Source organism: Poeciliopsis prolifica, unplaced genomic scaffold (assembly GCF_027474105.1).
Source record: "Poeciliopsis prolifica strain line A6 unplaced genomic scaffold, Auburn_PproV2 SCAFFOLD032, whole genome shotgun sequence".
Lineage (NCBI taxonomy): Eukaryota > Metazoa > Chordata > Actinopteri > Cyprinodontiformes > Poeciliidae > Poeciliopsis > Poeciliopsis prolifica.
This window is the reverse complement of record NW_026562407.1, coordinates 3,759,004-3,786,776: the sequence shown is the minus strand read 5'-3', so window position 1 is coordinate 3,786,776 and position 27,773 is coordinate 3,759,004. Positions and strand designations below refer to the sequence as shown.

At 38.5% G+C, this 27,773-nt stretch overlaps 3 protein-coding genes across 7 annotated transcripts in view; 2 read left to right on the top strand and 1 right to left on the bottom strand.

The window, feature by feature from the left end:
* Window positions 1–14,141, bottom strand: part of LOC129373246 (sodium/potassium/calcium exchanger 2-like) — a 55,904-nt gene extending 41,763 nt beyond the window's left edge. For 2 of the 5 annotated variants that reach the window (XM_055051091.1, XM_055051092.1), the window contains exons 1-2: window positions 13,716–14,141; window positions 10,386–11,442 (exon numbers count right to left, since the gene is read on the bottom strand). In XM_055051091.1, the coding sequence (XP_054907066.1) occupies window positions 10,386–11,267 (882 nt within the window). In that variant the 5' untranslated portion in view covers window positions 11,268–11,442; window positions 13,716–14,141. The remainder of the gene's footprint in view (window positions 1–10,385; window positions 11,443–13,715) is intronic. The other 3 variants (XM_055051093.1, XM_055051094.1, XM_055051090.1) reach the window with 2 other exon arrangements.
* Window positions 14,142–21,295: 7,154 nt separating this feature from the next.
* Window positions 21,296–24,795, top strand: rpl34 (ribosomal protein L34). Its single transcript, XM_055051101.1, has 5 exons — window positions 21,296–21,326; window positions 21,722–21,793; window positions 21,874–21,973; window positions 24,279–24,382; window positions 24,669–24,795. Exons 2-5 carry the CDS (start codon window positions 21,729–21,731, stop codon window positions 24,751–24,753), a joined length of 354 nt encoding a protein of 117 aa, XP_054907076.1. The 5' UTR covers window positions 21,296–21,326; window positions 21,722–21,728; the 3' UTR covers window positions 24,754–24,795.
* A 1,033-nt stretch (window positions 24,796–25,828) lies between these two features.
* On the top strand, window positions 25,829–27,679 carry ostc (oligosaccharyltransferase complex subunit). Its single transcript, XM_055051145.1, has 4 exons — window positions 25,829–26,061; window positions 26,833–26,926; window positions 27,008–27,205; window positions 27,305–27,679. The coding sequence occupies exons 1-4, from the start codon at window positions 25,923–25,925 to the stop codon at window positions 27,321–27,323; spliced, it is 450 nt and encodes a 149-aa protein (XP_054907120.1). The 5' UTR covers window positions 25,829–25,922; the 3' UTR covers window positions 27,324–27,679.
* Window positions 27,680–27,773: the final 94 nt, after the last annotated feature.

The window sequence follows — 27,773 nt, the reverse complement described above, 5'->3', positions numbered from 1 at the left end:
ACATTTACTTTCTGAAAACAGACTTTCACTCTATCACCATTGACCATTTGTGTAGATCTTTCCAATCTCTTTGTAAGTCAGAACAATAGGAACTGAAAGAAAAACATAACTCATCATTGAATTTGGAAACTCCTGAACAAAGAACAAGCATGGTCTACAATTGAACTCTATACAGAGAAACATGTCTTGTGATAATGGAAACAAGTTAGTTTGTTTAGGTTAAGGACTGGCTGAACATAAAAGAGTTGCAAGAATGGCACGACTCATGTTTAAAGCAAGCAAAAAAACCAGAACGGTGCTGTCCATGGTGCTGCAAAAATACCTTCACAATTAATTAAAAAAAAACTAAGAATTGTAGCAGCTGAACACTTTTTTCTAAGTCTGTTTTTCTTGTTCCCGAATGTGTTGCTTATGATTACCTATAGGAGAAAATACACTGATAAGTATAGGAAAAGGTGATTCCCAGCATTGGATTTACGTCAGTAGACCCCATCTATCCTCTGTGTCCAAATGGCCAAAGAGGTGTTTTCAAACTGTCACTGCAAGTGGGGAAATTGACCGGAAAGGAAAAGGAGGGAGAATGGTGGGAGTTATGGGAAGACCGCTTGGGCCAAAGATGCTTTGATCGATCCAGTTTACTTTTGGGAGATGTTCAGTCGAAGGGAAACTGCAGAGCAATGAGCAACAGAAAAGTCTAAGTGTTGTGTAAGAGACCTTCCTTTATTAAATAAAATAAATGGACCATGTTCTATGCTGACAGGGTGAGACTCAAATATAATGAAGGGTTTGAGCTTAAACACATTCAGGATGCATAGTCTGGTCCAGATGCTTTGGGACTTTAAAGAAATATTGTAAATCCTGACCATCTTGATGCAAAGATTTAGTATTTATTTAAAAAAAAAACCTGTTAGATAAAAAAAACATTTTAGGTATATTTCATTAGTATTGTTTTACCCAGTTAAAGGTGTTCACTTAGACTCCCATGACAAAAATGAATATCAAAGTCATCCCTCTGTTTTAATGATTAAATGCTTTGAGAAACTAATCTGGGGACACATAAAAGCCGATTCTTGTGCTTCCACTGAACACACTTCAGTTGACAGGTTTTGTCTACTGGTCCACTGACGACATTATCAAACACAATCTACACTGTCTCATCCTACTTGGGGAAAAGTGCAGCTATCCTAGGATTGTCTTCATAAACTTCTCATCAGACCTTAATACAATAATCCCACAGCAGTTCACAGGGAAGCTTTCACTGTGTTTGATCATGAGAAAGAGAGTCCGTCTGCTTTCAAGACCAGGCTCGGCTATAAAACTGATAGTGTTATCCTTAGCTGTCCCTGCAGTTATGCTACTTTGGGCTTCATCTCCCAGAGGATGTTCTGACTGACTTACCGAGTATTGCTCACTCTGCTATTTTCTCTTTTTATGATCTACTTATGCGTATTTTTCCATTGAAAGTAAATATGGCCAAGTGTCTCTGTATTAATCGGCATCTACGTCCCAGAAAGAGTCATTACTGCCATTGGTCAATATTTACAGCAGTATATGCATACTCTGTGTTGCGCAGTGAACTGCGCGGTGGGAAACGGTTACGGAAACAGTGTTTTGTGTGCAGCACCGAGCTGACACCTGTCTATGCGTCACAGAGAGTGGCGGTCACGCTTCAAGTCCTGGTGACTGATCGCTCAGAGCACATCAACTGTAGTGGAAGCTCTTCATCCCTGATCTGGTTCAATGGCTTTGTCTTTTCTTTATATTTTTCAAAGCTAAACGCCTCAATTGCTGATGCATTGGCTGAAATTGGGGGAAATAGAGAAATTTGTCCAGAGAAAAGTAGAAAATCAGTATCATGACACTATGAAATCTCAGTTCACAGAATACGTGTACGCCTGAGTATGTGAGCGTCTTCACTGTGAATTGGGGCTGAGATGTCCAAGGCTTCACTCCATCGTTTGCAATATTAACTGTCCAACAACATAGCAAAAAAAAAAAAAACTGGAAAAATTAATTCTCTTGACTGTTGCGTTTACATGAGGAGCCACAGCTGGAGCGAATGATTAAACCATGGTGAGATCACAGCCACAAAGGTGATTTTTTTTATTTTTTTTTTTATGAACTGCATGAATCTGGTTCTATTGAGTGTAATACACTAAAACTGTTTTTGGGACCTGTGTTCAGATTCCTTTTGGCTTCCATTTTCCTACTAAAACAGTCACCTTGGGATTAAAATAAAAACTGAAATATCTCATTAGCACATGCATTCAGATCCTTCAGCCTATAAATATTAATAGCACTTATGAAAGTGCCCTGTCCCACAGACTTCAGTAGCTTGTCATGTTCCTTTTTCCAGAAACATAACATTTCAAGCAAGTAGAAAAGAAGCCGTTTGCCAAGATCTATTTTAATTTCTCTACATAGAGTTCAATTTTAGATAGTGTTGATTTGTTCAGGAGTTTCCTAGCCTCAGTTGGCCTTCCGTCTTTGCTTTATGCCATTAATAACACTTTTTCTTTTAACAGAAAATCAGGTAACACTTGATCCAGTAGTTTTGTTCATGAAGCTTAATCATAAAATGTTCCAACACAGAAACTGTGAACTTTGGTTTTGCAGTGAAATCCATAATATAAATGTCAACAGATGCCCTTCAAAATCCAGCCAGGCAGCAATTAAACAGTAAGGGCTTTGTAATAAACAGCTGGTGCTGCGGTAATGACCTGTGTTAATGTAGAGGTGGTTGTTTGCTATATCTGGTTTAATGTGGATTCTTGCAGTCATTTTCCCTCCACAGAGACAGGATCTGAGGTGGAGCTTCATAATGTTTGTTTTAGTATCTTTTACAAGATTATTCAATTACTGACACAAAAAATATAAATGTAAATTCTGAGCTAATGGTGTAGAGACAGAAAGAATGATGGCTTGTAGGTTAGATCACAGCATTAAAGGCTATTGTTGTGGTCCTAGTTTTGTCTTTTGGGTTTAAGTTTTTCTGTTCTTACAATTTTTATAGTTATGAACTCTTGGTTTACATTGTGTACTCTAGAATTTTTAAAGGATTAAATAAATTTAGATGCAGAAACATCTTATTCTCTGACTTTTTACATGACATGGAAGTGGGAATCTGCAAAATGAATGCATGAGCATGAAATAAATCCCTGCTTATTCAGTTTCTTTGGACTTTCCAAACTTTGGTGTATGTAAGAAGAACAAATCTTCAACCTATGGCGTTAATCAAAATGTTTCTGGAGACAAATTAAATCTGAACATAATGGTTGCATGCAGTCTTTTCAGACTGCATGCTTCTCAACAAATAAAAACATTCAATTAATAGTTAGCCATTCAATACGTCAAATCATCTTTCTGTCCTCACAGTAGAGCGCTTTTTGTTGCTGCCTTGGCATTTCGAGAAGACAAAAACGATGCCACACATTTTTAGCTTTTAATTTGGACCAAGGTCATGCCTACAACTTTCTTTTCTAAGGAATGAAACCTTCTGTGAAAATTCATTCAGCCCACTGAAGGACAATTGCGTGAACTACTAAAAAAAAACATTAAAATAGAACTTTTAATAGTTTAATCACACTCCCTTGTGCATACTTGTAAAAGAAATGTAGGTTGAAATATTATGTTTGTTTTTTTATGTTTACAAAAATTCCTATTTATGTAATTAAATTTGAGTATTTCAGCAGTTTAGAGAAAATTAGCTTGACAAGTGCTTTTATCATCCATTTAATCTCCCCAAAAGGCCATAAAAACAGATGTAGCTGGTGTTTTCAATGAAGCTAGCAGAGCCCATCTGGACTTTATTGAAAATTAGCAAGTCATCCACCATAATGGACAATAATCCCCTGAACATGACTCACACGACCACGATAAAGAGCTAAAAATGGAGCTCATGCAGCACGCTGTTATAGGGCTGTTACTTATGTTCTTAAAATGGACAAAAAAGAAGATCGATGCAAACAGAAGCGTGAACGTCTGACGTTAGATGGTGAATGTGAAGCCTCATCGATATGCCCAACACCAGCTCCCAATTGGACAAATCCTCAGGGGAGGAAACATAAACAGTTTCCCTCCTGTCTGCGCAGGACCTGCTTTGTAACCAATCTTTAAAGCACATGCTGATGGAAGATCTTGCCTCTGTAATGCTATTTATAGCTTGGTAATGCATCAGAGGTTGCACCTTCCATCTCGGCAGAACCAACATCTGCCTCTGTGTACGCCGGCTTATCTATCCAACACTGACAGCAGCAGGCTTCACTTTCTTGCCTGGACTTCAGCATCCAGAAATGATTCATTTTCACCAGGCATCTTTTTACAGTGCCTAAAATGTTAATGCGATGCCGTGAAGAATTATTCATCCCCCTTGAACTTCAAAATTTATCATGCTGCTGCCACACTCAAGCTTCGAAACACTGGATGGAGAGCATCTGTAAAAAACTATTTTGACGTCTTGTCACGGATTCTCAAATAAATTTGGGTCTGGACTTTGACTGGGCCACCCCAACACATTCACTTTTTTAATCATACTATTTCATTGTGGTTGTGGAACTACTGGGAGATGAATCTCTGTTTTGTTCTGAAGTTTTCTGCCAAGATTTTCCTGTATTACCCTTCATCCATATTTCCATTAACTCTTAAGCGCTTCATTATTCCTATGGAAGTACAGCATCCCCACAGCGTGATGCTGTCACAACTATGTTTCACAGTAAACATGGTTCTCCTGAACACAGCATTTTTGTGGGTTCTTTCCTTTATTAGCTTTATATAAAAAAAAAAAAAAAAAAACAAGAAATTGTATCTTTATTTCAGAGGTTTATTTCTTTTTGGCATTTTTGTAAAGGTCAGATCAGTCTGCAGTGTTGGTCTTCATGATGCTGTTTGTTCAGTAATGGTCTCTAACAAATCTCTGAAGCCTTAACTAAAAGCTTAAAAACACAAATTGCCAGAGTAAACAGGGCTAAATGAATATGCGTGACATTTTTAAAAAGGTGTTTAATTTTCCTTCCACTATTCTGCGTTGATCTTTTTCATAAAATTCCAGTAAAGTAAGCTGCAGTTTGTGGTTATGACGTGAGAAAATGTGGACATTTTCCAACATATTTAAGCAGCTAGTTTTTCTTTAGAGGTTTATTAGGTTATCACCAGAGTTGTTAGGACTTATGGAGTGCAAATATAATCATAACGTTTAGCTGTTTCTCCCTTGTCCTTCACAAAACCATCATATGAAAAGTGCTGGCTAATCTGATCTGTCTGAACTAGCCATTTCAAAAGCAGGGAACGATCCATCAGCCGAACAATGAGAGAGGCCACAAAATAACAAGATAAGCCTGGGATAGCCATAGAGAGGGTGGGGGAGATGAGGTCCTGGAGGTGCAGATGGGGAAGTAGAGAGTACACAAACAAAAAGGAGTGAAGCCTCAACGAAGCTTCAGAAAAATACCTTTTTACATAGGAAAAGGCAACAGTAGATTTTAAAAGCATAAATTGGTCCTGATCCAAATGGTGGAAAACGGAAACCTTTATCTGGCCACACATACTCTTGGCTTGTGTTATGATCTTCAGTGTTCAAGGTTCCGCATTGAGCCTGTATTTCTGCTGTGACCTTGAGAGGTCTATGCATTGAGAATTTTCAGGAATGACTGAGACATGTATTCATGCAATAGCTGGCCTCCTTTCACGCTCTAGTACAGAAATGATAAACTAAGCCCTTTGAGTTCAGAGACGATGCGGAAACGATTGGATTCTGTCCGGTTACATCACGGACCACCCGAGCAATGTAAGGAGCTTAACTGTGACAGAACGTGCAACAATTAAGAAGCAGGAGACAGTACACTGAAACCCTCCCTGACCTATAACCATCTGCAGATGGGACAAAAAAGATGTTTCTATGACACTGGCATAGAATGCAGAGCATGAACGAGACTATCCAAGCAGACAAATTATAGTCTCAAGGAAGTCTTGATCTATTTCCAGTTTTACAAAATCCATAACAGTTGCAGTTACGGCTTATCAGCTGCACTGCACAGCAACATTTCAAGACACAGCTTATTTTTTAACTCGGCTTCAGTTGTCTTCATCTGGCTTCCAAGTTCATTTAAAGCATTCATAATTGAAAGCTACTGATATCAAAAGGAAATAAACTTAGTGGTCCAGAGATGATCTGTGCAGCTGTGTAGCTCAACAGGTTGAGACAGTTTACAGTGGACTGGGTTATGGACCACAACTGCCCGCAAATACCGGAAATCTGTGAATATGGGGAAAAACACGTCTAAAAGTACTTATAAGTGTCTATTTTATTAGTTCAATTCCCAATACACCCTAATATGAATTAATATGCACAGTGAAAACCATCTTGGCACTAGAGCACAAGCTAACATCCGCAATATTCTTTATCTTTATTATTGGGGGTACAGCCAATCAGCAGCAAGCAAAACAAATTGCAATCCTGGATTGCCTCCTTTCCAAATGCTAGCCAATACCTTTGCACCTAGGTTTCAACTTTCCAGCTATATTTTCTTTCTGATAATTTACCTTGCTCAACAAAAACCCCTCTAAATTGGCAAATTTTCTAGAAATAATTTGAAATTGCTCTCCAAAGAAAAATTTACATATAGGTGAATCCATGAATACTGAGCAGCTAAAACGTGTGTACATTTTTAACACTACTAAATATCTGAAAACCCATTTTAGACATTATTAGTTTGCTCAATTGTTTTATTATTTAAACTGTTGCAGGTAAAATCCCTGAATAAATATTTTACACAAAATCTATAAATGGTACTTCTAAGTTATTATTCTAAATAAATTATGAAGCCCTGCTAAACTCCTAATAATTATCAGGTGGTCTTAATAAATCTTTCTTCAGATGTTTTTGTTTTCAAACTCTGCTTAATTCAATTTGAATTTATTTTATTTCTCTGATAAAAAAAAAACCAAAACATTTTTAATGGCTTTTTGGTGTTTTTTTTTTTTTTTGATGCCTTGACTTATATCAGTTTTTAAATTGTTTTTTAGATTTCATCCTAAAGGACTTGCAAGTGAAATATCTACGACAGATCAGCAATTTGCTGCTGAATAGCCACGATGAAAATTAACGTATAAGACAGAAAATATGAACATTTTCTTTTTTTGTCCTTTGTAGTGAAAGCACAGTTCATTTTCCACCTCCATCTGACTGAGTCATTGACTGGTAGCTATGGATTGCACTACACTGCAAGTTTATTTCTGCAGCTAAGATTAACCTAATGGAGAGAGTGTGAAACAATCCATATGCAGTTTGTTGTTGCTGATACTTGGTCTTGATGCATGGTGTTATGCAGCATATAGCTGTATAAACTGGATTTTTGTTGGTGTCTTTTGATGAGGCAAAGCCTCATCAAAATGTTTGTGCTGCTATTGCTGCAGGTAACTCAGACATGACGCCTCTGTAAGTCCTTTACTGAATGTTATACATCAGTCTTTAGGTAAAAAAGAGAGAGAAGCGGCATCACCTTTAAAGTTTAACAGTTTGTAAAAGACAAAACAGAAACAATTTTATCTTCTTCAGTCTGACAAGGAAATGCGTAAAGAGAAGATTTTACACATCAAAAACTGCATGTTAGAAAAGTAAGCAGCACAAGTAGTTATGTAATGAGATTAAAGGCGGCAGTCGCGCAGTACAGAACCCAGCTAATGACTTACGACTGCAAAACATCCCACTGCTGTCCATGTGTATGACTGGATAATTTTTTAAATGGTACGTATGCTAAGAATACATTTGGCAATTACCAAGAGGGCAACCTACAGACTCAGCAATAGCCTCACAAATTGCAGACAGAATACTATTATCATGATGCATTAAAAAACCTCAGACAATGATGCACTTCAAAATCAACTGAGGCTTTATAATTTAATCATAGTTTCAGGGAGAGGTTTACATACCCTCATAATGACATTACATTCGGGTTTTTTTTATAAATGTTAAATGTTTAATCATTGTTTGAGCGTGAAATACATTTTCAATATGTTTTAAAAGGAATGTTTAGATTTATAGTTTCTAATCCACATAGGTTAAAATTCTAAACACAGCTTCTAATATAAACAAACACTAACAATTTGAACCTCAACCAAATGCTTTTGTTTTCATTAAAATCTCGTAGTTGGCTATTTGACATGTCTGCTTGAATTTATTTAAAATGTTTGGTTTGCTGGTGAAATCTTAAGCATTGATGGCAAACCTTCAAAAGGAATAGGGTCAGGATCATTTGAAGAGCATTTCAAAACAAGTGTTAATGAGTGTTGGGATCACTGTTTTCCTGAAATAGCCAGTTCTGTCTGGTCTGAGGTTCAATCGTTGGACCCAAACAGTCAGCCTCAGAAGAAACGTGATTGGCTAGAACATTTAAGAACAACCCAGGAAACACTTACGCCCAAGTTGATCAATAATTGGTGAAACCAATGTAACATCAAAACATATTTAGAGTGTTCAAGAAAGATGTGCGTTCTTGCAAACCTCTTCCAACTTGCCTGAAATCTGCAGCCGATTTCTGACCCTTAGGGAATTAAAGACAGTCCATTACAAATTCAAACTCGTACACCCAATATTTTATATTAAAATCACTAAGATCTACGTTGGATAATCAGTCCAGCCTAAAACAATAGAATACATAATAATTAGGAGACTAAAACTGGCATGCCAAGAATTAATTAAGAGTGGATTTAAAGTAATGTAAAATACCTAAAAGCGTAACTCTGGTTCAGAAGAAGGAATCCTTCATGCTTTTGTTGGCATTTTTATTTTAATACTCTTAACACATCTTTGTTCTTACTGTCTTGTCCCACTCAATTACTGCAGTACAAATTTACACACCCAGAAACACACTTACACCAGCTATTATCAATTAATTCTCAAAATAACACTCGTGCCCCCAAAGTGTCAAAGCTTGATTAAAAACCAGTGCTTAAATAATAGTTTTCTAATAATATTTGTGTCATTGTGGTGTAATTGACATTCACTGCAAGGACAACATATTCCTTAAATATAATGTATATTTGATTAAACACAAAAATATAAACTCTTGTTTTGCATTATATACTTTTAATTCAAATAAGCAACGCTGAAAGTTAAGGTCATGTGTTTATTAAACAAAATAATTTGGGGAGTCCTCAGATGCTTCCTTTGCAAAAACTCCCAGCATGCATTGCATTTCAAGGTCATCTCTTAACAGTCACTCTGTCTCTTTGTTTTTCAAATCAAAATAACAGGACATAAAGGTAAAATTGACAGGGCTGTGCACCATATGGTGCTATTGGCTTCCTCCAGAGGGTTTTTCAAACATTGTGTAACCTCCTGTTTATATAAAAACGAAACAATCCGTCATGTACTTAGAATAAATCCCAATTTAATGACAGTTCTGAAATACAACTTTCTGAAAATTTAATTTCCATCTCTTGTCACAAAGGAAAATTCGTGAGGATAATCTCCGCACCAGTATCAAATTGCACTGCGGTGTCTTTTGCCCTCGAGTGTCATTGAGGAGCTCCGTGTCAGCTCAAGTAACAGAATGATGCTATTTCTGACTGACGGCGTCAAGATTTTTCTGACCTTCTTTTTCATCGAGCACGGAGCAAAATGCAGAGCAGGAGTCCATTTTCACACACAAAATAAAGGTAGAAATCTCAGATAATAAGACTGACTTCGTCTAAAAAGCTTTGAAGAAAATCTTAAACCGATGGGGTTAAAGTCAGCCCTCAGATTTTCTAAGGAATTTATTTGCCAGACTGTGACATAAAGTGTAGAGCTTAACCCAGAATTACACATTTCGCTGCGTTTTATTACTCTCACAGTGGAATGCTGTTTGTCAGCTCTTCACATCGGTGTCGAGGCAATCACTGATGTGAAATGGTCTGTTTAGCTGTTGACAGCACTCCATTCTTGACTTTCTGGTGTTTTAGAAGTAATGAGGGAAGAGATATGAGCAACATACAGGTTTTTCAGTGGCTCATACCCAATGCCCGATCTGGTAGAAGAGATCTGAGAGATGCGCTCAGATCTTCTACACAGCTCACTTTGTTATTTATTTAACGAAAGCCTGTGTCAGACTAGTTACATAAAATGTTTAAAGGGGTCAGTTTGCTAGTTGCTACACTCATCGCATACTTACACATTGCCATAATGTTGCAGCTCAACATTACGCATCGGTTTATTTCAATTTGTAATTTAGTATTTTCACGAATAATGAAGATGAGTAGTTATAAAAAAATCTAGAAATCTCAGATGAAGCTTAATGTCGTGAACTCAGTAGGAAAAATGCCATGTCAGCAAATTACAAAGGTACAAAAAAACATGAAGGGGTGAAATGACCTGAGCTTTTAAAGTAAAAACTGTATTTTCAACTCACCTTGGGTTGCACCTCTACTTCCACCACTTGGTTCTTGTGCATGCAACCCTTGACAAAGCCCTCAACCGTGCTGTTGAACTTCATAAAGATCACATAGGCAGCGTAGGCGGAGAGCAGTGTGAGACTTTCCCAGATGGTGATGATGTTATCCAAGAAGAAGATGATGAGCATGATCAGATCCAGGATGTAGAAAGACACGTCGCGGAAGAGCGGCCACCATGTCAGGTTGAGGATCTCCTTGGAGAAGATGGCGCACATCCCGATGACAAAGAGGATGTTAAAGACGGCCGAGCCTACAATGGTGCCGATGCCCACGTTGCTGTGAGAGATGAAGACTCCAATGATGGAGGTGAAGAGCTCTGGGGCCGAACCGCCAGCCGCCATGAAGGTGGCACCTGCCACGTCGTCTGAGATGGAAAGCTTCTCTGTGATTACAGTCAGTGCTGGAACAAAAAACTCGTCACACACGATGGCTAAGGCAATGAACATGTAGATCATGCCAAACATATGGAGGACCACTGCTCCTTGTCGCCTCTCCTCCAGGGTAAAAAGGTCCTGTGGGTACTCCCCCTGTGTCTCATTGTCATCTGCTGTGGACTTCATGGCTATGGGCATGTCAACGGACGCATTTGGGTCCCCCTGATGTGGGGTGAAAAGTAGGGTCCTGTGTGGGGTTGACTGCTGAAGATCCACCTGGGGGAGCGATGGCTCGCTGAGCCCATCTGAACTCCGGCTCAAGGCACTGATAGAGACGGCACTTAAAGCCACCAGGCTGAATACCAACCCCAGAACCCGAACAGGCCGGAGCTTTTTCCGCAAATATCTCCGTCCAGGCTGCTTGCAGCCAACGCCTTCTGCAGATCTTTTCTCCGAACAGTCCATGCTGGGCTGATCTGAAGCTATGATGGTGCAGCTCTCAGTGTCCTCGCTCTTAACAGGTGGTTAGGAACTTTGGGGAGTTAAACATTGTATTTCCCTCAGATTCAAATAAGATGAGAAGGTTTTCGGTGCTGTCCAGGATCCAGTTTTCCAAAGGATGTCATCATATCAGCCTTCGCTAGATAACATTGAAAGAATAGAAAAAGAATTACACAACTTCATAAGGAGGAAAGTCAATAACCCAAGCCAAATTCAACTGAAAAGATAATCTTGGCCTCTATCTAAACAAAGAGGAAAAGTGACAGAAAAGTCACAAGATTGCCTTTATTCAGGTCCAACAACATGATCACTGGCATATATAGGAAATTAGACTATTTATATTTCAATTATTGCACCTGTCAAAGGGTTGGCAATACAGCTGAAATCTGAATTTCTTCAAGTTGAGAAGTCTACGCAAATGTCCTCTGTATTTGATACAATCGTTTCTAAATAGTACGACTTGAGTCCAATATTTCTGTATCCTTCAAGAGATTTCTCACAAAGGTTTGCCGAAATTTTGACCTGCACCTGGTGAGGTATTTCTAGGAAACAAAATGTCTCTACTTACTAAAAAGTACATTGATTGGATGTTGATAATGACTGAATTAAATTCATTGATAACCGCAACACCTTCAGGAGGTTCAAAATTACCTTCCTGATTTCTTTATTTTTCCAAGATGACATGTAAGGATTATGTTTGAGGTGTTAATGTTAAAGTGCATCTACGGATGTGCCCAACGTACCAATCAGAAGATCACATAGTTTGATCTTCATAGGTCATAGTTTGATAGTCATAGTTTGGGCTTTCCCAAAATGTTTAAAGACAGCAGTTGTAATGTATGTAAACTTCTAAAATTGAAGAAAACAATAAGAAAAATTTTTTCCAGTATTTTGAATAAAGAAAGAAAAACATTGGTTATTCTAACTGATCTAACACATATTTTAGCTTGACTTAATTATCACAGGAAGTTATAAATTTTTTAATATAGCACATGCAAAAATCTGGGCAGAGTGTCTTCAGAACTGCATCTTTCGTGAATTGTTATCAGTCTTCAGGAGTCAGTGACTCTTAATGTGGTCAGAGGAAAGCACGAGGCTGAACCGCTGCGAGGGTCCTGGACAACCCAGGTTTTTTAAAGCATGCGTGGTGTAAACCAAGAGACAAGCAACTGTAACTCAACTTGCCGAATCAGTTATTGCAGGACCTGATAGAAAGGTTTCCACATTCACAGCGCATTGCAGTTTGTTGCATAGCCGCAGACTACTTAGAGTGCCAGTGCTCGCCATAATGCTTCTCTTGATCAGTAATAATACCTCTGCTGATGTCTAAGTCCTTTGTTGGTCTCATCAAATAGAACAATCGCATGCAATAAATAAACATCTAAATGTAGCCGACAAGTTTTTGCCGTTCAGCTTACTTTTAGTGTCCTTGTTTAGCAGGACATTAAAATTGCATTTTTCTGGACTAAAAAAAGAATAAAGAGTGTCAGCTGAAACAGCTGGAAGCCAAACAAACAGAGGAGTTGTGAGTAAAGCAGATGGGAAAAAACAAAACAAATTAGTTAAAAAAAACCCATAAAAGCTGAGCTTTATGGTAGAAATCTAAATGTAAAAGGAGACAGAAAAAAAACAGACTGATTTGAGAAACTACCTGAAATATTATTCCTGTGGACAACACTGAACTGCAACTCTTGCAAACAATAACAGAGTTTATTTAATGCATGTAATTATTGTTCTGTGAGACAAAGCTAAAAAGAGTTAAGACAACCAAGGTACAGGGATATTATAACAAAACTAAACAAGAATTGACATTTTTTAACCACAGGATGACCATTACCATCCTCATTCGGAAACCCAACTGATAGATTGATCTTCAAAATCAGCCGAGTCACATTTAAAATAACTGCATAAGATGCAGAGAGTGAAACTTATCATGCATCAGCATGGTCATGGCTGAATTAACGGATCACGCAACAATTTCAAAATAAAAGGGTGATATTTGCTGCTTTTACCAGGAAAACATGTACAATGAACAATGAAATACGACACCCGCGGTTCACAAGACAGGACTTGATTGCAGTCTGTAAGAAAAACAAAACAACAACAAAAGAACAAAAACAATAGCGTGACGCTTCGCAGGTAAAGGAGGATAAACACCCGGCACGCACGCGTCCTGCCCGCACTGTTTGACTTCTTAAGAGATGCTTGCTGCCTTCACGGCTGAACTCTTTCTTCCCCCTCCACCCTCTCCCTCCACTCCCTGTCTGCCCTTGAGTTTCGCCCTTTCCCCTTAAACCACTAACCATTCCCCCCCCCCACCCCATCCCCACCTCGACATAAAGAGCCCAACATTATCCGCGTCCCCTTGTTTTTTGGCGAGGCGCATGACGCGCAGCCAGAGTCATGCCTTACCTTTGACACAGGCGAGAGAAAAACAGGCGCACGGCTCGGCTGCACGTTGAGATTAGGAAATCCTCTCCGGTGCCCTCTTGCTCTCATTGAGCCAAACAAACCAACAAAAAAAACCAAAAATGTGACCACTCGCTGACGATAGAGGAGGAGCTCTATAAACAGACACACAGAGAGAGAGAGAGAGAGAGAGAGAGAGAGAGAGAGAGAGAGAGACTCACAGCAGCGGGATCAGCAGCATCCTTCACGGTGATGAGCGCAGAGAAATCACCTCTCGTTGTTGAAAACGACTGATGGTGTCCTCGGCGTGGCCGACCACGTGATCTGCCCGGTTTATTAATAACAGGTTAATAGAAGGCAGGTAAGTGAGCGAGCGGCAGGCTGCGTGCCTCCCCTGTTTTGGCTCACGCAGATGAGGCTTTGGTGATGTTTCAGTTCAGAGGGAGGAGTTGCCGTGGTTACACGGCAAAAGGCAGCCCGTTTCCTCTGATGACGGAACAGGTGGATGCGCTCCAGCTCAGCGCTCCGATCTGCACGCCTTGGGTCATTTCAAGGTTACCTGCAAGCTGGGGCTCCATTTCTTAAAGCCAAAACGCAAATTTATGAAGTTGATCACCTTTATGTTGCATTCTCTCCCTTTGGATTAAGAAAATTGCACCAAATTGTATGCGACTTTCCAGTCTACCTAATCACCATACATCACCAAAAGGGAGGCATGATAGTGAATGATGTTGTAGAGTAAACACTGACGCTTCTCCCCTAAGAGACTGCACAGTCTATTATCCTGCTGAAAAAGAATATTATACAAACATGGCAATTAATACTCAAAAAGTTCTGAATAGATTTTTGTAGCACTCTTTGGGCCTCTAAGTATCACCCAACCCCTATACAGCAACCTATGTCAGTAGCAACTTTATACAAGTAGCAATTAACAGAGTATAACATATGCATTCTGGCAGATATATGTGTTTCATGAGTAAATTTTGGTCATTTCATAACATTTTTTAGGAAATCATTTTGGGTGCTATGCTACCACATAGAGAATAAGCACATTTCCATAAATGTTGAACTAATTTTGATGCATTTAAACACAAATTGAAAAAAGGTCACAGTTGCTTCAATGTGCATATTTCAAGCTTTTATCTGACAGCCGAACAGTCAGGATGGATGGAAGTTTGGATGAGGGGATAAACAAGATGGATAGACTGATGAGTGGATGGATGCGATGCTGCATGAAGCCTTAACGGTGCCCCGAGTTACACGTTTTTCCCCTGTCATGTCGCATAAAACCTCAACCACTTAGCACCAGGCAGGTTAAACTCTGTTAGAGGGAAGCAGACATGCAATGTTTACACACTGTCTGTGTGACAGTAATGGCCTGGTGCCGAATAATAAATCACATGTCGCTGACCTTATTGATTCTCGCCTTCTGTGCTTTTCTGTTTCACTCCACAGCTATTTCTTCTTACCTAACAGGAAACATGAAGGTTGAAAGCATCAACTTGCTTTATGTCATTTTACCAGTCAATACTGTACTCTGATGTTTGGGAGTGTCTGTACTTTCCTATTGCATTCTAGAGGAATACTTTTTGTCTGAACTGATGGATCTTGTATTTTTAATTTCCGTAGACTGTGCTGCATGTTGCACAGGTTTTTCTCATTGTCAGCATAATAAATATGTCTGAGCAGAGGGATCTTAATTCAATCCAATCACATGTACCGTATTTCCCGGACTATAGACCGCACCTCACTGTAAGCCGCATCTACAAAATAAAAAAAATAAATAAATAAGAAATTGGCACCGGGTGTGATTCAATGTGTGGGGGAAAAAAGTAGCGGCTTAGAGTCCGAAAAATACAGTACATTCAAATTGATTGCAGATTTCAAACAATGGACACAAATTTAGTTAATTACTCAAAGTGTCCTTTACCTAAGAAACTCAGCAGATTGCAACATGCTCAGATTGCAGCATTCACTCCTCCTGGGCGAGCGCACAGCAATATTGGACAGTCACTTGACTTTACAGCAGTTTCTCATAATGATCATGCAGGCATACTCTCTTTTAACATCAACCTCCAGCAGCTCAGTAGGAGCAGCCATTTGCGACCAACTTTGAAAAGACACTCCATACGCAGAAAGAACTAATGAAAACAATAATCTTAAAGTTTCAAATGATTCAATCTTAAAGCAACACTAGAAGACTCATAGGATTTGCGAGTATTAGAGAACATAGTTTTACACAAATAGCTTGAATCACTCTCAAATTTCCAGAATTCATTCATTCATCCATCTATCATCCATCCATCCATCCGTCTACCAGCTGGTCAGGGGTACTGGTACCTATCTTCAGTGACCATGGACTGAAATCTTAACCAGAACAGAATAATCTGATACATACAACAAAATACTATTGAAACACTTATTTGTTTCAGTTATTCAATTCACAATGTGAGACAAATTAAAGAAATTAATTGCAAAACACAAACTGATGTTTCCAAACCTCCATTTCTCCTAATTGTGATGATTTTCTTCTTGCAGTTAGTGAAAACAGAACACTTACATTGATAATGTTACATCAGACCAGTACAGACTGAATTTAATACAGAAATGTCAGCGTAATGTCAGCGAAAGTATTAAAACCTTACCATCATACTTAATGGCTTCTATTTTCAAAAGGTACTTTGAATCTGACAAATGAGCCTCGTCGATTCACAAATTCTAATTTAATGAATATGACGATATGCAATGTGTTATTGCATCTTTAGCAAGCAGTGTATAATACAAATAGACCAGGTGACACAAACGGGCCTTCACACGTCCCCTTCCATCTTTTTAATGATGTTTCTCTGCAGAGGCTTGTCTAATCAGGACACATCAGCATCAAAAAGTCCCCCACAAGCTGTTTCAAATTAGATCTGTCAATACTTTTGCCTATCAAATGAGATCAGATCCAAGCTGTCAGCTATTTTGCAACAAAGGGCCCACTGTGCACAGACAAGCCTCTCCTCTACCAAGCATTACAGGCTTGTCCTGACCTGGCTGCATTTGCTGCATAAAAGTGATGACTGGTCATTGGTAAAGTACGCTGCACCAGGGGAGGACGGAGAGGGCGGAGGGGGTGGTGGGTTGACGGGGCAATGGTGGCAGTTCTTTTGATTCATCTATAATCTGTGGTGTGGCAAAAGCAACAGAAATTTCCATGCTGGCCCTGCCCTCCCCCTACCCGGCCCACCCTAACTTTGGCCCGGCAGCTAAATCCGAGCCTTTGTGCCCCACATAGTTGTGTGGATTTGTCAGCAGTGAAGTGCAAGCGGTGGGACATAAATAGGGTGGCAATAATGAAGCAAGTTTTTTCCAATGAACAGGACAGTGGGAATCAATTAAACCAGAACACTGTTGTAAAAAAAAAAGTGATTTATATTAAAAGGCCTTTTGGCCTTTTAGATGACGAGGGAAATAAATATCTGAACAACAAATCCTAGATAAAGTTCATTGCCATGAAAATGGTTTTGTCACATTTTGTCATATTACAGGCTCAAACCTCCAAGCATTTTATTGCGATTCTGTGTGACATATCAACATAAAACAGTGCATAGTTATTAAGTAAAAGCAATAAAGTTTAATGGTTTTCAAAGATTAAAGAAATTGAGAAGGTACATTACTGCATTACAGTTGTATGTCTCTACTTTTATGTCTCCATTACCTTTGCAGAGTTTTGTCCATTTTTGTGTTGCAAAATAAGACAGATTCAGGCAAATTGGATGGAAAGCATCTGCAAACATTAATTTTCAACTTTTGCCACAGATTCTTAACAGAATTTAAGCCTGGACTTTGACTATGCCATTCTAAAATATTAATATGTTTTGACCAAAATGGTAAACCTTCACCATGGTCTCTACAAAATTTTCTTCATATTTTGCTTTATTCATCCTCCAATCAGCTCTGACCAACCTCACTTGTGTCTTTTGCTGAATAAAAAGACACAAACAGCACCCCAGCATGATACTGCCACTGCCATGCTAGCTATGCATGTTGTCTTTATGGATAACAAATTCACTAAACTTTCTGAAGTAATTCACCGTCTCTACATATCTACTTGGCTGTCTATCCAACTGTCCACTTAGTTCCACTTAAACTGACTATGTGGATAGGTGTATTCTGTGTTTGAGCTATTAAAATAGGCAGTTTTCAGCTTTATCAGGGATCTCAACTATTTACGGATATTAGCTATTTGCAGGCCGCTTTGATCTCTAATGCTTGCAAATTCTGGAGGTCCAATGTAATGCTAAAAATTTTTTATGAATAAATCCTGTACTGTACCTCACAATGCCCAGCTTATATGTATCTCTGCAGAGCACGACGGGGCTATTTGCACCTTTTCAAATTCCCAAATTGAAAGGACCTTACTACAGAAATAGAGTTTCCATATGTTGTTTGTTATCGGTCATGGAGAAGTCTCATCTGAAGTGGTATTGCACTGATGCAGGATATGTGCTGCATTACGAGGTTAATCCATAAATCAACAGCAACACAGATGGGCCGACCTGTACGGCTGCAGGGATGAGTTTTTAACAGAGAGGGAGGGAAGAAGCTCAAAGTCCGTGTCCATGTGTTTGCCCCTCTGTCCGTCTGGGACAGAAGGGAAAGAGACAGCAGTATAAGCGTGGGCAAAAACCCAAACAAGAGCAGCAGGAGGGAGAGGCGCGGCAAAGAAGTACAAAAAATGTTTCGTGAGATGATGACATTGGCAAGGCAAAAGTGGAGCTGTAAGCCTATTTTAATCGCAGTGGATTTATTAAACAGGAGCAGCAGGTTTAAATCTCAGCAGATTACACAGGAGGCCCAAGGAGATGTGTGTGTACATGTGTATGGGGGGGTGGTGGGGTCCCAGGTTGGAGAGGCTTGTGTAATCAAGTGGACTTTAGGTGAAACGGCTTTTCTTTGAAGAAAATAAGAAAAAAGAAAAAACATAAATTTGGAATTCAATGACAGGACGTTAGACGGCTTAAATAAAAACTTGCGACCGTCATAAATTTATTGATATGACTTTGGATTAACAGCAGGAATTAAAACTGAGGCGTACCCTTTAAGAATAATTACTTCTTGAGAAAATACGGCTGCCTGCAGATGTTACAAATTGTTTTAGCTTGAACCTCTGTTTGTCTTGGCTGACAGCTTGTTTGGTGTCTTTGCAAAAGACCTTGAATCTCCTGGAGAACAGTTGATGCCTGATCCCTGTGCAGCTGCAGTTAATCACAGCATCAGTGATCACTTTACCCTTCTGAGATCAATAGAGATTATTTATTTATTTATTTATTTATTTATTTATTTATTTATTTATTTATTTATTTATTTATTTATTTGTTTATTTATTTATTTATTTGGGTGCACCCATGTTATGCCCAGCTCACACTACACGATGGTCGGGCCCTATTTTGCCATGACTTCATCTCCCAGCTCAAGCAGAGGAAGGATTCCACTGAAGTCTGGCCTCCAACTCCTTAATATAATCCAGAGCTTCATCAAGTGCTACTGTAAAACCACAAAATAAATTAGCAAAACATACGGTTAGCAATAAGTTTTAATTATATATTTGAAACATTACTTCTGTGAAGATCAATACATGTTGTGAGTCGGAGCATGTCTGTATACAGCCATTGACTTAATCTCTCCACAAAATACATAACCACATAATCTCATAATTTCATTATTATGTGATCATAATAATAATAATATTATTATAGCAACAGTTAAATTTTACTGAAATTATCATACATGGAAAATATATACAATGTACTATCTTTTACCTGCGGGTGGATGTGCCATATAGTCATGGTCCGCAGTAGCAAACGGCAGGACAAACTGCCGTTTCTTAGCCCTCTCGAAAGCAGACTCTCTCATTGCCGGTGCAGTGAAGTTATTCCAGGCAAACAGGGAATGAACAGCTCCACTTTTAAGGCGGCTGGTGGTGGATCCGCTAACAAAATCCTCCGGTGTGAAGTGGCGGCTACATAGAAAGTGCTCCCCGTCTTTATGCAAAAGTCCGGACCTTCATCTCTTCGGATCGCCAGGTTCCACTGCCTCCGTTGGTCCGGGTCCATCGGGAACGCATGATAAAGCTGTTTTCTTGCCCCACATGAACAACCAGTGACTGACTAAAAACAACTGCGCCGAGACGGAGCCATTTTCCTCGCCTTTTAATGCTAACGCTATAGCCGCCGGAAGTTATCAAACCCCACATCCGCCTCGGCCCCGCGCATGCGCACATCCGACCCGGTCCCGCGCATGCGCACATCCGACCCGATCCGCGCGTGCGCACATCCGACCCGGTCCCGCGCATGCGCACATCCGACCCGGTCCCGCGCATGCGCACATCCGACCCGATCCGCGCGTGCGCACATCCGACCCGGTCCCGCGCATGCGCACATCCGACCCGGTCCGCGCATGCGCACACCCGACCCGGCCCGCGCATGCGCACACCCGACCCGACCCGCGCATGCGCACATCCGACCCGGTCCCGCGCATGCGCACATTCGACCCGGTCCCGCGCATGCGCACAACCGTCCGGGCCCCGCGCATGCGCACAACCGTTCGGGCCCCGCGCATGCGCACAACCGACCCGGCCCCGTGGGGCGGGGGTATTGCACAGAGTACATCTGGTTGTGAAGCGCATTTGATTTTAGTCTGCAGTCATAATACAATTTTCAATTAAAGGAGCTGGAATACGTTCAGCTTTCGCGGTCAGGACAACTGCCATTTGATTTTCTAATAACGAATATGCAGGAAATGCTTTCTTCTACTATGCTTTCTTCTATATATATAATATATATATATATATATATATATATATATATAATATTTATATATATACATATATATATATATATATATATGTGTATATATACTGTATATATAAAATAAGAAAAACGTGTACTTCTCCATATTTCTTAATGTTTTCAAATAAACATACTCTATTGTACATAAAGTTGAACTCGAGGTAATATGTCCAGAAAGGCTTTTAAATGTGGTAAAGAGATACACGTTTATTTCAAGTGAATAAATCTATGAAAGTTTGCATTTGCATCTGGACACTAAAAAGGCATGAAAAATATCCTGTCGGATCTCTACTGCCATCTAGTGGTATGTGTCCCAATTTTTTGTTTCAAAAAGAAATTGCACCACTTTCTATCTTCGGTGTCTCTACTTTACTGACACCGCAGATCTGAAATCGCAAATTTGACAATACAGACTACTTTTACATGAGGTCCTTATATCTTGTATCAATGTGAATAAAATAAAGTTTTGGCTTTAAGTCAGCCAATGACTAAACCCTTCTTTTTAAACAAATTATGACAATAATTCCTCACAGAATATTGTAAATAAAACAGACCAGTTTGTAGGTAACACATATTTTTAACCCTGTTGTAGGAGAAGGATTTTATAGAAATAATGTTTCAAGGCTTCTTAAAGCAAATAAAAGCTTGCTTTAAGTAGCAATTTTTCTAGAAAAAGCTATTAGCCCAAAAATAGTAAACAAACCCACCAGCAGGGGGCAGAAACTTTAACCTTCAACATCCGCCTAACTCCTTCCTCTTCCGGTTACGGCGAAAGCAGGTATGGCGGCTCCTGTTTTCTTCTGCATGATTACAAATGTAAAATCGACTGTAATCCTCATGTTTAGAATATAATTTAATAAATTTTAAGATGTCGTTTGACTCTTAGTATGCTTTTATACTCAGGGAAATGAGTATTGTATAAGTTAGATGGCATTATGAAGACGTTTTTAGTCGTCTCTTCTGTGCTGGGATAAGGCCCGCTGTGTGGGGCTAAATAGAGTAACCGGGTAGTGGAGTAACAATGAAATCGACGAGTACTGGTGTCAAAAGTACCACTGTACACATGACCCGAGTTTAAAACGCGACAAGAGAGCTTAAAGCCGGTCATAAAGTAATGACGACGTGAATGAACATTACGACCACTTTCTCATTCAAATAAAATTTGTCTCGCAGCTTCAACATGGTGCAACGCCTGACTTACCGCCGCAGGTTGTCCTACAACACTGCTTCTAACAAGACCAGACTGTAAGTGAACGTTTTCTACCACGGTTGTACACCCGCAACTTATTACCGTCTGGTAATAAAGCTTGTTGTTGGGTCTGTAGGTCCCGGACTCCTGGTAACCGTATTGTCTACCTGTACACCAAGAAGGTTGGCAAAGCCCCCAAGTCAGCATGTGGCATCTGCCCTGGACGGCTTCGTGGAGTAAGTACATCTGTTGAGATTCACTGTAATACCTGTATATCTTTCCCGCTGTAGATATTAATCACTTAGAGGAAGTGTATGGATGCTTGGAACAGCATAACAATATTATTCCTTTGAAATCTACATAAACATTACAATCTGGGGATGTAAAAATGCTCAAGTAGTATATCAGTTATGTATTACAGCTCTCAATGCCACAGATATTTTTCAAAATAGCCAATAAAGTATTATTTTAAGTCAAACTTTCCCACTAAGAGTCAAGTTTTCTACATGTTATCATTATTAATATTGGTGGTATTAAAACTCTCTTATGCTGAGAGTTTTTGGTTCAACCCTGTCAGTTGGGTATCCATGCATAACAAACAAATACAAAGCTGCTGGAATCGTAGATAAACGCAGAACTAAATCTCTCATCCAACTTTAAAAATTATCACTAAAACTGAACCATCTCTAATTACTGCTGATTAGGAACGTTAGCGCTTGTAATTAATCTAATGATGGTGAAAGAAACATGGACTAAACTCAAAGTCTTTCTCATTTTTCAACAGTGATTCAGCACAATCTCTGTATTAACATTTATTAGCTTTGCACTAAGCTTAATTAATTTCAGGCTTAATTACTCGCCTGAAACAGCTTAAAGATGTAAACATCAGATACTGGAGGAAAAATCTGTCACATTAAAGTAATGCAACATTCAATCAGTTAAAACTCCACACACATGCGATGGTGGGAGCTTTTCCTAATAGCAACGTTCAACAGCAGTTTTCATACAAGGTTTCCTAACCTTGAAATCATCTCAAACATGATTTAGTGTTTGATATTTTACTGTAAAATACTGGCTCAGTCTTATTAAAAAAACAAACTTTAACATCAACATTGACCTTTCTCTTGTGATTTCATTGTTTAACCTCCCTGTGCATCAAACCTTAAAACTGTTTTCAGTGTACTGATGACCAAAGTAAACAAACTTGACCACTGCCCTTGATTAAATGAGTTTAGATGCTGGTTTACAGTCTGGAGCACAATGCATTCAGCATTTAGGCTTTACAAATGAAAAATGGTGTAAGCCAGTAAATATATTTAACATGCCATTAGAAAGTGTGTAGCAGTTATTAGTTAAAGCCAGTGAGGAACTTTATTATGATAGTAGGTGAAAACAGTTTTATTCTAATGCAGAATTGCTGTAACTTAGTATTAATATTATGCTGGTGATTGTTTTATACATTCATGTATCAGTTTTCATACCACATTATAATTTGTTGACATGTACAAAAAGATGCTAAAGTGATAATCGAATTTCACTTTTGGGTGCTGTTATTTCTGGAGGGCATAGTAGTTTTACTTTGTCCTTTGAAATAATGACATCACACAACATTGGAAATAAAAAAAAAGATTGTAAAACCCACAGGAAACCTAAGGGTTTACTAATTATTTTAATTACTTAAAAATATTTGCTTCATTTGAGTTCGAAGAAGTTTCAAATGGACTCTAGTGTGGAAAAACTAAATCCTCTGTCCTCTTATTGCACAGTTGAAAACCAGTATGTGTTGCATATTCTTATGCAAGCAGTATGGAAGAGTAACGTGGGTTTCTGTGTAAACTAAGTAATATAGTCTTATAATAAAAGTTTTTGTTATTTGGCAGTTTTCTGCATGAAAATGTAAAACATGTTAAACGTGTTAAATTTTGTTTTATGAAGTTGTCAACAGGTGCGATTTAAACTTGTCATGAAATTATCTCCATATAGAGGTAACAGGCTAAAACAATGGCTCCTTTTACAACATAAACACAAAATTTATCTTGGTTTTAGAGTTTATATGTCATACACATTTGTAAGTTTTTATATTTTTCTGCATTGTTTTTTTTTCTAGTGATTTTCTTTGCACTTGTTTTTGTGTTTCAAATATGGTAACAGACTTAAAGTGAAATGGCATGAATATCTGCAATATTTTTAGGTTAAAAAACTTAATCTCTAGTTGGTAGCATGTATTGTCTTCAAAAGTTTTTTAAGAATGTAGATTAGCATTTATCTTTTGTTTATGTGGAGAACTAAAATTAGACTGGTCTTTGGACGATAAATGTTTCTCACCCAGCTGTTGGGAGAAAACCAGCTGTTGCTGCTTTGTGTTGTTGGACCAAATGAAACTGAGGTTGTTGCAGGTGTATTTCAATTTTGTGGTGAATATGTTACAGTATTGATTGTTTTTACGTTCTTAACACTGAGGCACCTTATGCTAAGACTTTTAGTGATTTATTTTGTAGATTTTGAAAATAAAAATCAACCTATGCTTGATGTTTGTTACAGATTCGTGCTGTTAGACCTCAAGTTCTGATGAGGCTTTCTAAGACCAAGAAGCACGTTAGCAGGGCCTATGGTGGATCCATGTGTGCAAAGTGTGTACGTGACAGGTAAGAGAAGCCTTTATTTAAATTTTAGGCCTTTATTTGCTGAAAATTTGGGCTTAACCCCATGTTAGACCTAATTCCATTAAAAACTGCTATGAATATTGAAAGACTTTCAGTGCTGTTTCTCCCCTTGTTTTTTTTAATTGCCATTTAATACAATTAAATGGCAATTAATTGCTTTATTTATTGGACAAATTATTGTTATGCTGCCATTTAATAAACTATAATCCTTATTTTTGTATTTCTAATGAGTAATGTATTAAAACTTCTCTCTTGGTGTGATTCACAGGATCAAGCGTGCTTTCTTGATTGAAGAGCAGAAGATCGTTGTCAAGGTGCTCAAGGCACAAGCACAGAGCCAGAAATCGAAGTAAATTCTGTATTTGTTTTGCCACAATAAAAAAAAGACAAACAAATCTGTTTCAAGTTGTGGGTGGTTCTGTCTGTGTTATATATCAGCTGCCTTAGACTAAGAATCCTCTGAGCAAATGGACAGCAGAAACATCGACTAATGAAATATCCTTGAATTAAATTTCATTTCAACTTATGTGGAAAAATTGTAAAAATGCCAGGCCAGGTTCATTTGCAAAATAAAGGATTTGAAGTGCTGAAAATATGGAAGAAATGTCAAAACATGGATAGGCTATAAGAATAACCTTCAAATACTATTTAAGTTGTAGACATTGCAAACTGGTGTATATATTGAATCAAATAGGCTTTTTTTTTCCAATAAGATGAAATTATGTTTCCATCTTATAATAATAATACTTATGGAATTATTTTTCCAATTATTCCCTTATTTTTATTATCTCTATATAGGATTATATTACAAATATTGATCACAATTTTACTTTGTGTACTATTTTTTATTTTATAAAATACCAGCTGCAAGTTAACAGCGCCCTCCAGTGGGCTCAATATTTCACTTGTGTCCATGAAAACGCAATTCAGATGGGGAAAAAATGCATCCAAATGTGTATAATTTGTTCCCCCCATTTGCTTTGATGAACAAAACATTAAAGAAAAGCTTGTGATTAATACAAAAAGATTTGTTTACATGAAAACTTTGATGTAAATGAAAAATCACAAAAGGTTCTAAAATAATTTTAAACTTGCCATAATTAAGAATATAACTCGGGGTTTTCAAGCCCTGTTCTGTACCGACACTGCGATTGTCTTCAGTCCTGAAGTGATTGGTGATATAATGCTGAACCGTTTTTATATGAGAAGAATACAAATGTAATTGAAATAATCCCATAGGAAAAAATACATTTAAAAAAATACAAATACTGAAAACTGATGGACATTTCTTACTGTTTCTTTAAGTAACGTAGAAGATTGGTTATTATGATGTAATATTCAACGTTTTTCTGTTTCTATTCTGAAAGAGTGATTTTTTAAAATTATTATTTATTACGGAAGAAAGACAGAAAATGAAGCACATGTACTTCCGGGACACGTCAACCAAGTCAGTGCGCAGACGCACTGGAGCCTAGGCTGAAAGCGCTGCTGGAGAGAAGGAAGCTACTTTTTTTGTTCCATCATGGAGACTTTATACAGTTTTCCGTTTGCTGTGCTCGAATGTCCGAATATAAAACTGAAGAAACCGTCATGGCTGCACATGCCGTCGGCTATGACAGTGTATGCGGTCGTCATTGTGTCCTACTTTCTCATCACGGGAGGTAACTATAGCTAACAACAAGCTAAGAGACGGCTAGCCTGTCTTCATTAACACTGTATGTCAGCGCAGCTTTAATTCTCATAGTTTTGTTTTATGTGCACTAAGATGTGCTTTTGTTGTATTTGTAGTCGCTAAAGCAGGTTAACCTTCCAGCTAAACCAATAAAAGCTTTTTTTTGTTGTTATTTGTGTAACAAGCTAGCTTGTACATTTAATTTACACTGACCAATAGATCATACCAAAGGAAGAAACATTTATATGTGAAAGCCTCAGACTTATTATAAGCTCTCATTTCGATAAATATTGATGTTTAAACCCCAGGAATTACATCTGTAAGAAAAAAAATTTGATCAGAAGATTTTGCAAATAAAAGAAGAGTTTCATAACATGCTGAAAAGCTTTAATATGTATTGGACAACATGCACTTGGTTGGGGCTCCTTTATCATTAATTACTGCACGGATGTGATCATCCTGGGATACCTGTGACTGGTAAAGGAAGCTGGTTTGCTTTAGGAGCCGCCCATATCCTGGAGAGATCTGACGTGTTTGAGGGCAGCAAATGTCTTCACCAGTGAACTTTGGCAGTCTGCTTAACAACTGGTTAATCTGCAGTCTTCTCCAGGATTTCTGTATCAAACACACATTTTTATTAGTTCAGGATTAGAAAACTTCTGACATAGTTACTCAAACACTATCGCATACTAATAATTCATGCATTTTGTGTTTTTTGTTGTGCTTTTCTTTCATCTGTATCCATTTGTCCAACCTACAGGCATTATCTATGACGTTATTGTCGAACCTCCAAGTGTGGGTTCAATGACAGATGAGCATGGACACCAGCGACCAGTTGCCTTTCTGGCATACAGGTATCACTAATTCTCAGTACTTAGACACATAGAAAAAAAAGTGACATATTCTCAGCTTATTTTGTCTCCTTGCTTTTCCAGAGTTAATGGGCAGTACATTATGGAAGGACTGGCCTCCAGTTTCCTCTTCACCATGGGAGGCCTGGGCTTTATAATTCTGGACCGCTCCAATGCGCCAAACATTCCCAAACTGAATCGTTTCCTGCTGCTTTTCATCGGCTTTGTCAGCGTCCTCCTCAGCTTCTTCATGGCCAGAGTTTTCATGCGCATGAAGTTGCCGTAAGTTGAAGCTCAATATTTGATTGTCAATTACTGTTGGCATAGGGTAAAAATCAAAAGCGTTTGAAAATCTGTGATGCATCTGTCTTATCGTTTCAGAGGATACCTTATGGGCTAAGAACATGGACGACAGAAATTTACCAAACAGAATTGTAGAATCAGTTTCAAATAAAGGTGACACTTACCCAAATCTTAACCTCTCAAGACTGAAAGCACAGACTTTGCTCAAGAAATGCAACCAGACCAACACCCTCGCCAAAACAAAACCTTTAAAACACAGAGCCTCTGGCAGACCTCTTTCTTAGGCTGTGTAAATGATACTGCCTATTCACATTTGTTTAAGAAAAGCTGTGTAAAGAAAGCTGTCTATGACATGCAGCCACCAATTTCAGTACAGAATTAGAACTGTTTGCGTTATTTTGTTGAGTGTCTGAAAGTGTTTGTCAGTTTTTGTATTAAAATCATTGAACAAGATTATGAAATTTAACTTTTCTGTTTTTGTACATGGTTACATCTTCATTTACTCAGATTGTCACACGTTTATATTTTTATGATTGACCTTGGGTCA